The sequence below is a fragment of the Saccoglossus kowalevskii genome, chromosome 6 (genome assembly GCF_978046115.1).
Source record: "Saccoglossus kowalevskii chromosome 6, keSacKowa6.1, whole genome shotgun sequence".
In the NCBI taxonomy this organism is placed as follows: Eukaryota; Metazoa; Hemichordata; class Enteropneusta; family Harrimaniidae; genus Saccoglossus; species Saccoglossus kowalevskii.
Genome location: NC_140646.1, coordinates 37855043 through 37871646, shown reverse-complemented (window position 1 = coordinate 37871646; position 16604 = coordinate 37855043). Strand labels below are relative to the sequence as shown.

Below are 16604 nucleotides of genomic sequence, written 5' to 3'. Positions count from 1 at the left end.
TTCTCTCCATCCACCGTTTTGACTGGATAGCCCCGCTAGACTTAAGCGGGGCCTACCTGCACGTACTGATGCACCTAGCGAGTTGCCTTCTCTTTCGAATCGCCCAGCTGGGCCAAGTATTCGAGCTATTTCAAGCATATTGCTTAGCGCTAAGCAGCCTAGCCGAATGCCTAGTCAGCATTCCCTCGGTGTCCCTCCGTGAACTAATGCGGATCATCGGAATGATAACCTCGGTTCGAAGGGTCGTTCCCCAGGCCGCACTACGCAGCCGCCCGGTATAACGCTTGTTATAACGCCGAGCTCTCCTATGGGAACTAGATAGGCGGGTTTCGATCTCGGACCAAGTGAAGGAAGCCCTGCCCTGGTGGTAGTTACTGACCAACCTCGGGCAGAGGGGCCCCCTTGGACCCGCTCGCCGCAGGTATGACTCTGGTAACAGATGCCTCCCCCAGGGTTGGGGAGCGCATCTATTGGACGAACAAGCCCAAGGATATGGCTCCCGCATAGTTTTGGGACCACCATATCAACCGGCTCGAACTGTGAGCAGTGTACTTAGCACTACCACGCTTTCTACCTGTAGTTCGAGACCACAGAGTCCTGCTCCGCACAGACACCGCAGCGGTGGTCTCCTTCAAGAAGGAGGGGGGACGCATTCCCCATCGTTGTCAGTCCTAGCGGAGCAAAATCCTCCGTTGTTGCCTGGAATACAATGTGGAGCTAACCGCACACCACCTTCCAGGGGTGAGGAACAGTCTGGCGACGCCCTTTCAGGGCGACTCCGTCTCCAGAACACTGAGTGGCTGATACCCCAGTGGGTAGCCTCCAGGCTGTTTCGGCTGTGGACGGTCCAAGGTTAGACCGTTTGCCGCACCCCGGAACACCAAGCTCTCGGCGTACGTAACACTCCTGCTGACTCCAGGAGCCTGGGCCAGGGTCGCTTTGCTACCCCGCGGACCCACTTAGTTGTGTACGCTTTTCCTCCCTTCCCGCTAGTCCACCGGGCACCGGAGAAGACTTCGATAGGTGCACACCTGCATATTATCATTGGTCGCACCCAATTGGCCAAACAGGGCCTAGTTTCCACTTCTGTCGGAAACGATAGTCGAAACACCAGCAATGCTTCCGGATTTACCGGACATGCCGTCCCAACCAGACGGCGCACTACCACGAGCCCAGCGGGTATCACTTACCCGCATAGAGGCTCTCATTAAACCCGCACATACGAAAGCTTTATCTGAGCGGGCTGCCAACGTCCTGGCCAGGGCGAACAGGGATTCCACCAATGCAGCCTACATTTCTAGGCTGCGAGCATACACTGGTTAGTGTAGCGGAAGGGAGATTGATCGATACCATCTCTCTATTGGCCAGGTAGCAGGCTCCTTCGTCCACCTGTTTGACGAAGTGGGTTTGTCCTACGCAGCGATCGTTGGCTACAGGTCGGTCTTGTGCCCCACCATTCAAACGTACGGGAACAAGACTAGCCGATTGTCCTATTTTTAGGAGACTATTTACTGCTTTCTAGACGCCAAGACCCCATACAAGGGAGCCGCCCAACTGGGACTTGTCGGCTGTGTTGTCTGCTCTAAGCAGACTGCCTTTTGAGCCTCTCCAATCAGCACCACTCAATTTTTTGATGTGGAAAATAGTCTTCCTACTGGCCCTTGCCTCAGGTAGGCGCCGGTCAAAGCTAGGCGCGCACTATCCTTTGCGAACGGTTGTGCCGCTTTCATGGGCCAAGAACCAAATCCCAGGACACGATCCTCAACCGATTGTCATCCTCCGGCTGGCAAATATTGTCAGTCCGGAGGATCAGGAGGAGTTGCTTCTCTGCCCGTTCCGAGCGCTGAGTTGCTACGAGAATCGTACCAGGTTTTTTAGACGGGGAACCAAACACATGTTTTTGCGTTACGGCCCTGACAAGCGGGATAAGCCGGTTTCCCCGACTTCCATCCCCAGGTGGATTACTGCGACTGTACTGGAGGTCTATAATACACTATCCTCCTCAACACAGACCTTGCAGAGACACCAAGTACAAGAACATGAGGTCTGTGCGATTGCTAACTCAGGCGTCAGGTGCCCCCCCTCAAACACATTCTGAGGGCAGGCTTCTGGAGAACGCAGAACGTCTTCATCAACTACTACCTAGGAGGTACCCAATCTATTGAGCAGGGTCTCTTCAGGTTAGGCCCCGTCGTAGCGGGTCAGGCCTTGTTTGCTGACCCAGCCCGGACGACTGCATGGGCCTCTGCGCATAGGCGATAAGTCAGTCTCTGCATTTTTGCGGGCAGATTGTCTGTTCCACTAGTACTTCCTGGAAGCTCCCAGGTTTCGCTTCTGTCGACCTACGCCCTCATGCGAACTGTTTCGGCCCTACTTCAAGCTTATCACCCCCGAGTTCGGCTTGGGTCTAGCTTTCTCGGGCACACCGAACCCTGTCACCACAGCAGCATTGGCTTCTTGCTTCTGGGACAGCACAGGCAAGGTAAGACACCACCCTTCTTGGGTCTTAACTTAGGTTTTTGGGTTTGTTTTTCATCCCGGACTGGGGGAAAGTCTTTCATCATTCTCCTTTTTTTTCTGTTTGCTCGGAAAAACCTGCCACCTATCGGTGTCTGACTCTGCCTACAGTTCAAAATAGTCATTTTGACTGACCGGAGTCTATGGTGGGTAATTGAACGTAGTGAATTTAGGCGAGGGTTCTCCGAACCCGCCTATTCACATAGTTCATACTCACCATAGACTCCAGGTCCCCCCCAACCAACCCACTCTTTCCGTCGCGTTGGTCTAAGTCCTCGAGGCGGAGAGAAAGGAACCAGAGTGAAGGACGGCTACCTGTGGCGCTGCCAGGTGGCCTCGGTCACGTGGGTTCGTGACGTAAGGGGTAAAAGAATCTTGAGGTCATGGGGCTTCCCCTGACCTGGATTCTATCTCTCCGTCACCGGCAAAATCGCTGATTAATGCCTACAGTTCAAAATAGTCATTTTGACTGACCGGAGTCTATGGTGGGTATGAACCCTCGCCTAATTTCACATGTGGATTTCATTTATCAGTGAAAATGGCAAAATTAAAATTGAGTGAATAATTAATGAGTTTACAGTACTGTATAGACTCGCTTTTACTTGCTTGAATATTAATTGTGCTTTATCACTGTAGGTAAACTACTTAAAGAGTTCTGTCCACATGGAACCAAGGGAGAGTGCATGAAAACAATGAATGCTGCTTCCCCTTGTGATAAGGTAAGTATCTTGTCACTTTTACTTATATACCTTTTATTCAACGAAACAAAGTTTGTGCCTATGTTTGTTATTATATGTCTATATTTTCAATTTCAGCTACATTTTAGAAGAATCATCAATAAACATACAGATGGTAAGTAGTACATGTTGTGACATTGTGAACACAATAGAATCAGGCAGTGAACACAATAGAATCAGGCAGTGAACACAATAGAATCAGGCAGTAAACACAATAGAATCAGGCAGTGAACACAATAGAATCAGGCAGTGAACACAATAGAACCAGGCAGCAAACACAATGGAATCAGGCAGTGAACACAATGGAATCAGGCAGTGAACACAATAGAATCAGGCAGTGAACACAATAGAATCAGGCAGCGAACACAATAGAATCAGGAAACAAACACAATAGAATCAGGCAGTGAACACAATAGAATCAGGAAACAAACACAATAGAATCAGGCAGTGAACACAATAGAATCAGGCAGTGAACACAATAGAATCCAGTGTTCTCCCCAGACTTCATGTCAAGCATCACGGCCAATTTGCATAACAATGCATCTAATTTGCATAATTTTTATTTGCATAATAATCAGTTTTTCCCAACAAATATTGTCAATTTACAATTAATTAAAGACAAGATATTTTTATATCTGATAAATTTTATATCGTTTTACTGCATTGTATTTTTTGTTTTTGTATCAAGTCAAATAAAGTTTGAAATGGAACATCATAAAAAGGAAAAAAAAATTGAAAAACTTGTGTTATAGCCAGTCAGTGAATATACTGTTATCCATGGATGTAACTGGTTCATCATTGTGTATAAGTTTTAGTGCCCATACCACTGTCGGTTCATATAAACGTCGGGGAAAACATTTTTTGGTTAAATATATAAAGTCGGCAAGATATCGAAATATGTTGAAATTAATAAATCAATAATTAAAAAAAATGTCTACAATGGCAGTTCGTCGATTTTTCATTGCAATATACCTTGTGAGTACAACGCTACGATCACCGCAACATTGTCAGCTGACGGCATTGCGTTGGACGGGTATTCACCGCTGCTATTGCGATCATCGGTATCTGAGTTTTTGGTGTGAAATACACAAATTGTTTATTAAAACGATTCATTGATGATTATCATAAGCATTACATCTAAATTGCCAACGAGATGTTGTTTTTAAACATCGCGGAAAATCATGCATTCTGCGCCGCCATCTTTGTTACCTCGATCAGAACCCCTGATAGCCCAGCATGCATCGGTCACAATGTTGCAACATGCATTATGTCGCCTTAGGGCGGCGTTTTTCTGTACTAAGGTACCCTATGAATGGGGTATTTCCAGAGGTCAGAGTTTGTTTTGTCTCATCCCGTCTCGTCTGCTGTTGAATTATTCATACTTTTCTTTCCAATGCGACTTAATTTCACTTGTTCTTTTTTTAATTTTGGAGTAAATAATATCACCAGCGATTGAGTGATAACAAATCAGAGTGCAGCAAATCGGGGTTGATCTTCCCGACGTACGCCGTGACTTGTTTTGTCACATTGTTGCCGTTGCGTGCAATGGGCAAATTATTGCTATTCTAGTTATTTTTTTTTTGATTTGGAGGCTCTGCACCTTTGAAAGACTTCGCAAAATATTGCAGACTTCCGTTTTTATCACTGTCTTTGTATGGCTAACAAAAGCAGGATTACCTAAATTGATCAATACATGTTATTGTTTTAAATACGTGCAAGACGAGACTGACACTTGTAAACAAAAATATAAGCATCACGGCTGAGTGACCAAGCGTCACGGACAAAGGGCAAGCATCACGATCGAGTGTCCAAGCGTCACGGTACCGTGTCGCTTCAGAGGCCTGGGGAGAACACTGGAATCAGGCAGTGAACGCAACAGAATCAGGCAGTGAACGCAACAGAATCAGGCAGTGAACACGATAGAATCAGGCAGTGAACACGATATAATCAGGCAGTGAACACAATAGAATCAGGCAGTGAACACAATAGAATCAGGCAGTGAACACAACAGAATCAGGAAACAAACACAATAGAATCAGGAAGTGAACACAATAGAATCAGGAAGTGAACACAATAGAATCAAGCAGTGAACACAATAGAATCAGGCAGTGAACACAATAGAATCAGGCAGTGAACACAATAGAATCAGGCAGTGAACACAATAGAATCAGGCAGTGAACACAATAGAATCAGGAAACAAACACAATAGAATCAGGAAGTGAACACAATAGAATCAGGCAGTGAACACAATAGAATCAGGCAGTGAACACAATAGAATCAGGCAGTGAAAACAATAGAATCAGGCAGTGAACACAATAGAGTCAGGCAGTGAACACAATAGAGTCAGGCAGTGAACACAATAGAATCAGGCAGTGAACACAATAGAATCAGGCAGTGAACACAATAGAATCAGGCAGTGAACACAACAGAATCTGGCAGTGAACACGATAGAATCAGGTAGTGAATACGACAGAATCAGACAGTGAACACAATAGAATCAGGCAGTGAACACAACAGAATCAGGCAGTGAACACAATAGAATCAGGCAGTGAACACAATAGAATCAGGCAGTGAACACAACAGAATCAGGCAGTGAACACAACAGAATCAGGCAGTGAACACAACAGAATCAGGCAGTGAACACAATAGAATCAGGCAGTGAATACGACAGAATCGGGCAGTGAACACAATAGAATCAGGCAGTGAACACAACAGAATCAGGCAGTGAACGCGATAGAATCAGGCAGAGAATACGACAGAATCAGGCAGTGAACACAATAAAATCAGGCAGTGAACACAATATAATCCGGCAGTGAACACAATATAATCCGGCAGTGAACACAATAGAGTCAGGCAGTGAACACAATAGAATCAGGCAGTGAACACAATAGAATCAGGCAGTGAACACAACAGAATCAGGCAGTGAACACAATAGAATCAGGCAGTGAACACAATAGAATCAGGCAGTGAACACAATATAATCCGGCAGTGAACACAATAGAATCAGGCAGTGAACACAACAGAATCAGGCAGTGAACACAATAGAATCAGGCAGTGAACACAATAGAATCAGGAAACAAATACAATAGAATCAGGAAACAAACACAATAGAATCAGGAAACAAACACAATAGAATCAAGCAGTGAACACAATAGAATCGGGAAACAAACACAATAGAATCAAGCAGTGAACACAATACAATAAGGAAACAAACACAATAGAATCAGGCAGTGAACACAATATAACCAGGCAGTGAACACAATATAACCAGGCAGTAAACACGATAGAATCAGGAAACAAACACAATAGAATCAAGCAGTGAACACAATAGAATCAGGCAGTGAACACAATAGAATCAGGCAGTGAACACAATAGAATCAGGCAGTGAACACAATAGAATCAGGCAGTGAACACAATAGAATCAGGAAACAAACACAATAGAATCAGGAAGTGAACACAATAGAATCAGGCAGTGAACACAATAGAATCAGGCAGTGAACACAATAGAATCAGGCAGTGAACACAATAGAATCAGGCAGTGAACACAATAGAGTCAGGCAGTGAACACAATAGAGTCAGGCAGTGAACACAATAGAGTCAGGCAGTGAACACAATAGAGTCAGGCAGTGAACACAATAGAATCAGGCAGTGAACACAATAGAGTCAGGCAGTGAACACAATAGAGTCAGGCAGTGAACACAATAGAGTCAGGCAGTGAACACAATAGAATCAGGCAGTGAACACAATATAACCAGGCAGTGAACACAATATAACCAGGCAGTAAACACAATATAACCAGGCAGTAAACACAACAGAATCAGGCAGTGAACACGATAGAATCAGGTAGTGAATAAGACAGAATCAGACAGTGAACACAATAGAATCAGGCAGTGAACACAATAGAATCAGGCAGTGAACACAATAGAATCAGGCAGTGAACACAACAGAATCAGGCAGTGAACACAACAGAATCAGGCAGTGAACACTATAGAATCAGGCAGTGAATACGACAGAATCAGGCAGTGAACACAATAGAATCAGGCAGTGAACACAACAGAATCAGGCAGTGAACGCGATAGAATCAGGCAGAGAATACGACAGAATCAGGCAGTGAACACAATAGAATCAGGCAGTGAACACAATATAATCCGGCAATGAACACGATAGAATCAGGCAGTGAACACAATAGAATCAGGCAGTGAACACAATAGAATCAGGCAGTGAACACAACAGAATCAGGCAGTGAACACAATAGAATCAGGCAGTGAACACAATATAATCCGGCAGTGAACACAATATAATCCGGCAGTGAACACAACAGAATCAGGCAGTGAACACAATAGAATCAGGCAGTGAACACAATATCATCTACGCTTTTGTCGTCAAATTCTTAACATTGGCAACAGAGCGAGCAAAATTGGATGCAGAATGGAACTAGGAAGAGAGCCACTGATAAGCAGAATATACTGCTCAGCAATTAACTATTACAAACACCTCAAAGCGATAGACAATGACAATTTAGCTTTTTATGCTATAAAAGACATGGAAAACAATACTTACACAGGAGCATGGTTGACTACCTTAGAACGAAACTTGAAACTTTACAACAAAAACAATGTCACAGATTTCACAAAACAAAAACTAAATAATTCAATTAGACAATATTACATTAACAAATGGAATATAGACAACAAAAGGGAAAGTGCCAAATTACGCACATACAGGACATTCAAAGACTCCTTGGAACAAGAAGAATACATAAAAGTGATGAACAACCCACAACATGTCAAAACAATAGCTCAATTTAGATTAAGTTGCCATAAACTTGCCATCGAAAAAGGTCGTTATACAAAACCAAAAACACCAGTGGAAGACAGGTTATGCTCCCATTGTAACGAAGTTGAAAATGAGGAACATCATTTAATACATTGTAAATTGTACACAAAACAAAGAGACGCAATGTTTCACACTATCAACAGTGTAAATGCAAATTTCCTGAATTTGGATAAAGAAAAACAATTTAAACATATTTTACAATCAAAAGATAAAGATACTATTATAGCCCTCTATGTGTACTTGAGTAACAGTAAATGAACAAACAAAAGAATACACTGCATAACACTTATTTAACTTTTATTTACTCAACTTTCGCCTACTTACTTTTTTAGTTATTCATTATTAACTTTATTACATTTTAAACACCAAATTAGAAATGTAAAATTTTCTACACGGTTGTAATAAAGCTGTTATCTATCTATCTATCTAATAGAATCAGGAAACAAATACAATAGAATCAGGAAACAAACACAATAGAATCAGGAAACAAACACAATAGAATCAAGCAGTGAACACAATAGAATCAGGAAACAAACACAATAGAATCAAGCAGTGAACACAATATAACCAGGCAGTGAACACAATATAACCAGGCAGTGAACACAATATAACCAGGCAGTGAACACAATATAACCAGGCAGTGAACACAATAGAATCGGGCAGCGAACACAATATAACCAGGCAGCGAACACAATAGAACCAGGCAGTGAACACAATAGAACCAGGCAGTGAACACGATAGAACCAGGCAGTGAACACAATAGAACCAGGCAGTGAACACAATAGAACCAGGCAGTGAACACAATAGAACAAGGCAGTGAACACAATAGAACCAGGCAGTGAACACAATAGAACCAGGCAGTGAACACAATAGAATCAGGAAACAAGCACAATAGAATCCGGCAGTGAACACAATAGAATCCGGCAGTGAACACAATAGAACCAGGCAGTGAACACAATAGAACCAGGCAGTGAACACAATAGGACCAGGCAGTGAACACAATAGAACAAGGCAGTGAACACAATAGAACCAGGCAGTGAACACAATAGAACCAGGCAGTGAACACAATAGAATCAGGAAACAAGCACAATAGAATCAGGCAGTGAACACAATAGAATCAGGAAACAAAGGCAATAGAATCAGGCAGTGAACACAATAGAATCAGGCAGTGAACACAATAGAATCAGGCAGTGAAGTGAACACAATAGAACCAGGCAGTGAACACAATAGAATCAGACAGTGAAGTGAATACAATAGAATCAGGCAGTGAAGTGAACACAATAGAATCAGGCAGCTAAGTGAATACAATAGAATCAGGCAGTGAACACAATAGAATCAGGCAGTGAAGTGAACACAATAGAATCAGGCAGCCAAGTGAATACAATAGAATCAGGCAGTGAACACAATAGAACCAGGCAGTGAACGCAATAGAACCTGGCAGTGAACACAATAGAACCTGGCAGTGAACACAATAGAATCAGGCAGTGCCAATCACATCACAAAATATATACATATAGTTATTCAAAACATGTACAGATTGTTGTCCAAATCACATCACTAAACATCTACACATGGTTGGATATTTTGTGATCATATCTTGAATTCTGTAATCTTTATAATTTGTTGTGAAAATTCTGTTGCTTGATATGTGTTTGGGTAGACTGCTATCAAATTAAAATATTTTTTTTAATATCTTTAATTCTTAAATTTTAGCAAATATTATCATTTTAAATAAAAAATGCAATTTGATTTTTTCTTAATGACTGCTGGTTCAGTTAATGCGATACTTGTCCGCCTATGTATCATAGGCAGACTTCTATTAGATTAGTTCATTTTGTGACCTCCAAGGAACACTAATTCATAGACATATCCTATAAGTCAGTTGATGAATCCAAAACTTTGGTACTATTAAACTTATAAAACATAAACAATGTCAAGGTTATTTGTTTCTCTACAATGATGTTTATATTAACTATGCTTGCACTAATATTGAAGCATGATCTTAATTGATCTGGACAAGTTGAATGTCTCTGTTGTGAAGCGCTATGAGCGTAAGAAGTGTTGTCATCCGTAACACATTTAATTAATAATTGTACTTTTCAGAATCGCTTGGAGACTGTTCATTTTTGAATACCTGTTTTCATATGGATACTTGCAAGGTATGTGACATTGCTGCTATATATCAGTTGGTCTTGAATATCTTACAGGAGTTTTATGGATTGCTATGTGTGTGTGTCTCCACTTGTATCTCAGACATACCTGGTCCAATCACGTTCAAACTTCACTCGCACCTCTTGGACGACATATGCATGACCATTCATTTCCTTTCATTATCTGATTCAAGATGGCAGAATGGCTGCCATTTTTGTACTAAAATTTATGAAAATCAAGCATTTCTGCCATTCTGGAACCAGATCTTGGTCCTGTATTGATGGATTTTGTTCAAACTTGGTATTATATATGCATTGAACATTATGACACCATTTATTTGTAATAAATGCAGTTCTGGAGCTACATTGTATATATATATATATATATATACCGGATTCGGCTAATACCCCGCCCTGGGCGATCTTATGGAGGATTCGTTTTTTTTTTAGAAAAATGTGGACCAAAAGATCGCCCGGGCGATGTTTTGGCAGATATTACGAAGCCCATATTGTCTGGAAAAATAACCCAGCATTGATAAAAATAGTCTCAGAAAATGTTTAGAAAAAATAATGTTTCGCGTTGACCAAATATAATCATGCAAAGTATAAATTTAAAGTGTTTCAATACATTGGTGAGAGGTCGCATTTTACGTGAACAAGAACATGCACTAAGGAAAAGCAAGCCAAAGTCGAAACTGGGTGCATCATAGACATAACACAACACACGCTGCGACAACTGAGTGATCAGCGACATCATTTTGGGCGCAATTGAACTTCAAGTACTTCTTTGCGAAACTTGCTGCGCGGCGATGGTGGCATCAAGTGTGTGTTGACCGAAGTTTGACCCCAAGTCACGCACTGGACTGGCGCGTTATCTTAGCAACCTTTTTCGTTCATGGTTCGCGCGTCGATCTAGTAAAATTTTTATTATATCCGACGGCACTGAAATTACGCAATTTGTATGCAACTCTGTACTGGCTTTGAATATATCAACGTTGTTTACTTAGTTCACTGCTTTTCTAACTAGGCAAATTTGTTTACAATATTGCACAGGCTCTAAATATTTCAATTGTGTAATGTTTGCTTTCATGATAATTACGCAAAATTATTTTTTACTATTGTTAGGATGCTGACCCGGGGTATTGGGTCTGTGAATATTTCAATATTATCGACCTGATAATGCGTTGAATTCGTAATAATTACGCAAACATAAACATGGGCGCATTTAAATCATTAAAAATGATAGTAGTCAGGTTTCAACGGAAAGTCAAGAAAACAATTTTAAATACATGTGATTCATCGATGTTCCAATGGTGAATTATTTTATTCGAAATGAAGTGAACATGTAAAATAAACCATACTATGCGTCAAGTTAAATTTTACTATAATATAATAAACTCTGGACAGCGCACTTCAATCGCAATATTCACGTACATTTCGACTGAACTCTAATAACCACGCGTTTGAATTACGTGCGGCATTTGGCAATGACCTCCAGAGTTCACGCACTGATATTTAAATTCGGGCCATCCAGCTTGACGCAAATCAATATACTAGTAGTTACTTGTCATTTGTTAAAAAAATCTTTCAACTCTCACAAATACCATGAACGCAAAGAGTTAACTGGGGGTTAACTGAAAGGAAACGTCTTTTTTGGACAAAAAACACGGCGTCGTCCGGCGTCCGTGTCAATGTTTTACTTTTTCGACTTCTTCTTGAAAACTACAAGCCTGAATGCTTTGATACTTGGTGTATATGTACCTTGGGTAGACCTCTCTGAGGTTTGTTCATTTCATGTTGATATCTTCAATACTCTAATTTTGGTGAATATTTTTGTCATTTTTGGTAAAAAGTGATATTTACGACTTCTTGTTAAAAACCAATAGTTCAATTGCTTTGATATTACATATAAAGATACTACATGTAGACCTTTCTCAGATTTGTTCATTTTGTGATATCTTCAATTCTCTAATTTTGGTGAATATTTTTGTCATTTTTGGTAAAAAGTGATATTTTCGACTTCTTGTTAAAAACTGTAAGTCCAATTGCTTTGATATTACATATATAGGTACTACATGTGGACCTCTCTCAGATTTGTTCATTTTGTGATGATATCTTCAATTCTCTAATTTTGCTGAATATTTTTGTAATTTTTGGTAAAAAGTGATATTTTCGACTTCTTGTTAAAAACCAAAACTTCAATTGCTTTGATATTACACATATAGATACTACATGTGGACCTTTCTCAGATTTGTTCATTTCATGATGATATCTTCAATTCTCTAATTTTGGTGAATATTTTTGTCATTTTTGGTAAAAAGTGATATTTTCGACTTCTTGTTAAAAACTGTAAGTCCGATTGCTTTGATACTATACATATTGTTCATTTTCTAATGATGTCTTCAGTTCTTTAATTGAAATGTGCATTGCTAACAACGGAGCTATCTCAGCCGATAGGCTGCTTGTTTAATAATCATGTCGCATGTGAAACGTAGGAGACATTTTAGTTCGCCCATTTCTTGTTTACCGATCTTGAACTTTTTGTCTGGAATGCGATACAGACAAAGATTAAACATTACTGATAACAACCAAGAGGCTCGAATCAGGAAGGCTTGGCTATTTTAAACTTTGTATTAAATAACATTCCTTTCAAGCATAGACTTTATTAAGTCTAATAAACGTAAGTGAAATGTATTTTAATGAGTAATAATACGCAACAACAATTCGTATACAACATTGGTTTTATTGGAGTTTTATGCTTTTCGACTTCACAGTGAATCATTTTTAGCGTCATATTTAAAATAGCGCGCTCGATACAAGATGTCGGACAAGAAAATTGAGTCTGTAAAAGTCTTTGTAGGTTCAGTCAGGCAATGTGTGGACCAAAACATCGCCCACTATTTGAAACATCGCCCATGGGCGGGGTTTAGGATGGGCGGGGTATCAGCCGAATCCGGTATATATACATTTCTTGATAACTCACAATGCAAAAACTTGTTTTCTATTGTTTTTTCTGCTGGATATCTGAATTGAGTACTGATTGTATGTGCTGTGATGATCTAACTGTTTGATGCATGGTGTATAATCAAAACCAGTCTGTAAATCATAATTTGTTTAAATGTTAAAAATGATGCTCTAAAAACAAATAAAAAAATAGACTATCATTGACCAAGTAATAAACATGCTTATGATTTTATGTTGTGATACAATATGATGAAATCTTGCGGCATTATTGATATTTTATTTCAATATATACAGTATAAGAATTTGCACATTAATAAGTTCACGATAAAACACAATTCTATGAATTTTGTAGCAATAAACATTATTACATTACTAACAAATTCTTCTAAATTGCCAAATTATTTAAATTAATCTTTTCCAATAGTTGCATCATGTGATTTGTAATGTTACTTTTTTACAGTATGTACATTATGAGATCGATTTCCCCAGTCAGTCAGTTAATCCACATCCACAGTCTACTGAGCGAAAGAATGTCACAGAAGATAATAAAGTCATACTCTATCCACCACAGGTGAGTTATACTAAGAATGTGTGAGCTATACCAAGAATGTGTGAGTTATACCAAGAATGTGTGAGTTATACCAAGAATGTGTGAGTTATACCAAGAATGTGTGAGTTATACCAAGAATGTGCGAGTTAAACCAAGAATGTGCGAGTTAAACCAAGAATGTGCGAGTTATACCAAGAATGTGTCAGTTATACCAAGAATGTGTGAGTTAAACCAAGAATGTGTGAGTTATACCAAGAATGTGTGAGTTAAACCAAGAATGTGTCAGTTATATCAAGAATGTGTGAGTTAAACCAAGAATGTGTGAGTTATACCAACCACTTTCTAACATGTGTCTGTATTTTTAGCTCCGCTGCCGACTTTGTCGAGCGGAGCTTATCATATGAGTGATCGTCCGTCGTCCGTGTCAATGTTTTATTTTTTCAACTTCTTCTTGAAAACTACGAGCCTGAATGCTTTGATACTTGGTGTATATGTACCTTGGGTAGACCTCTCTCATATTTGTTCATTTCATGATCATATCTTCAATTCTCTAATTTTGGTGAATATTTTTGCCATTTTTGGTAAAAAGTGATATTTTCGACTTCTTGTTAAAAACCGCAAGTCCAATTGCTTTGATATTACATATATAGGTACTACATGTGGATCTCTCTCAGATTTGTTCATTTTGTAATGATATCTTCAATTCTCTAATAAAATTAATGAATATTTTTGTCATTTTTGGTAAAAAGTGATATTTTCGACTTATTGTTAAAAACCGCAAGCCCAATTGCTTTTATATTACATATATAGGTACTACATGTGGATCTCTCTCAGATTTGTTCATTTTGTAATAATATCTTTAATTTTCTAATTTTGGTGAATATTTTTGTCATTTTTGGTAAAAGTGATATTTTCATCTTCTTGTTAAAAACTGCAAATCCAATTGCTTTGATATTACATATATAGGTACTACATGTAGACCACTCTCAAGTTTGTTCATTTTGTAATGATATCTTTAATTCTCTAATTTTGTTGAATATTTTTGTCATTTTTAGTAAAAAGTGATATTTTTGACTTTTTGTTAAAAACCACAATCATTTATGGTGAAAAATTATATTTTTGAATTCTTGTTGAAAACAACAACTCCCATAGCATTGATACTATGCATATTGTTCATTTTCTAATGATATCTTCTGTTCTTTAATTGAAATGTGCATTGCTAACAGCGGAGCCATCTCAGCCGAGAGGCTGCTTGTTTTAAATATAAAATTATTCATATTAACCTTCTCCCCTGGACAGTGGATACAGTGTGACATGCGGTCTTTGGATACTTCAGTACTTGGTAAATTTTCAGTTGTGATGGCTGATCCTCCCTGGGATATTCACATGGAATTGCCATATGGTACAATGCAGGATGATGAAATGAGACAACTGAATGTACCAGGACTCCAAGATGATGGTTTTATATTTCTATGGGTGACAGGCAGGTAAGAATTCCTTCTGTTCCTATATACATTTCTGTGGACTACAGGTAGAAAAGAATCCCCTCTGTTCCTATATACATTTCTGTGGACTACAGGTAGAAAAGAATCCCCTCTGTTCCTATATATTCTGTGGGTGACAGGCAGGCATGAATTCCCTCTGTTCCCATATATATTTCTATGGTGACAGGCAGGCAAGAATCTCCTCTGTTCCCATATATATTTCTATGCTGACAGGCAGGCAAGAATCCCCTCTGTTCCCATATATATTTCTATGCTGACAGGCAGGCAAGAATCCCCTCTGTTCCCATATATATTTCTATGGTGACAGGCAGGCAAGAATCTCCTCTGTTCCCACATATATTTCTATGCTGACAGGCAGGCAAGAATCCCCTCTGTTCCCATATATATTTCTATGCTGACAGGCAGGCAAGAATCCCCTCTGTTCCCATATATATTTCTATGCTGACAGGCAGGCAAGAATCCCCTCTGTTCCCATATATATTTCTATGCTGACAGGCAGGCAAGAATCCCCTCTGTTCCCATATATATTTCTATGGTGACAGGCAGGCAAGAATCTCCTCTGTTCCCACATATATTTCTATGGTGACAGGCAGGCAAGAATCCCCTCTGTTCCCACATAAATTTCTTTGGTGACAGGCAGGCAAGAATCCCCCCTGTTCCCATATATATTTCTATGGTGACAGGCAGGCAAGAATCCCCCCTGTTCCCATATATATTTCTATGGTGACAGGCAGGCAAGAATCCCCTCTGTTCCCACATATATTTCTATGCTGACAGGCAGGCAAGAATCCCCTCTGTTCCCATATATATTTCTATGCTGACAGGCAGGCAAGAATCCCCTCTGTTCCCATATATATTTCTATGCTGACAGGCAGGCAAGAATCCCCTCTGTTCCCACATATATTTCTATGCTGACAGGCAGGCAAGAATCCCCTCTGTTCCCATATATATTTCTATGCTGACAGGCAGGCAAGAATTCCCTCTGTTCCCATATATATTTCTATGGTGACAGGCAGGCAAGAATCCCCTCTGTTCCCACATACATTTCTATGCTGACAGGCAGGCAAGAATCCCCTCTGTTCCCATATATATTTCTATGCTGACAGGCAGGCAAGAATTCCCTCTGTTCCCATATATATTTCTATGCTGACAGGCAGGCAAGAATCCCCTCTGTTCCCATATATATTTCTATGCTGACAGGCAGGCAAGAATTCCCTCTGTTCCCATATATATTTCTATGCTGACAGGCAGGCAAGAATTCCCTCTGTTCCCATATATATTTCTATGCTGACAGGCAGGCAAGAATCCCCTCTGTTCTCACATATATTTCTTTGGTGACAGGCAG

The 16604-nt window shown here is 40.0% G+C and overlaps 1 protein-coding gene across 1 annotated transcript in view; it reads left to right on the top strand.

Moving 5' to 3' along the window:
• Positions 1-16604, top strand: part of LOC102807369 (N(6)-adenosine-methyltransferase subunit METTL3-like) — a 34813-nt gene that overhangs the window by 12112 nt on the left and 6097 nt on the right. Inside the window, exons 8-12 of the mRNA XM_085500500.1 lie at positions 3154-3236; positions 3333-3369; positions 10194-10249; positions 13665-13775; positions 15054-15241. Of these exons, the coding sequence (XP_085356626.1) occupies positions 3154-3236; positions 3333-3369; positions 10194-10249; positions 13665-13775; positions 15054-15241 (475 nt within the window). The remainder of the gene's footprint in view (positions 1-3153; positions 3237-3332; positions 3370-10193; positions 10250-13664; positions 13776-15053; positions 15242-16604) is intronic.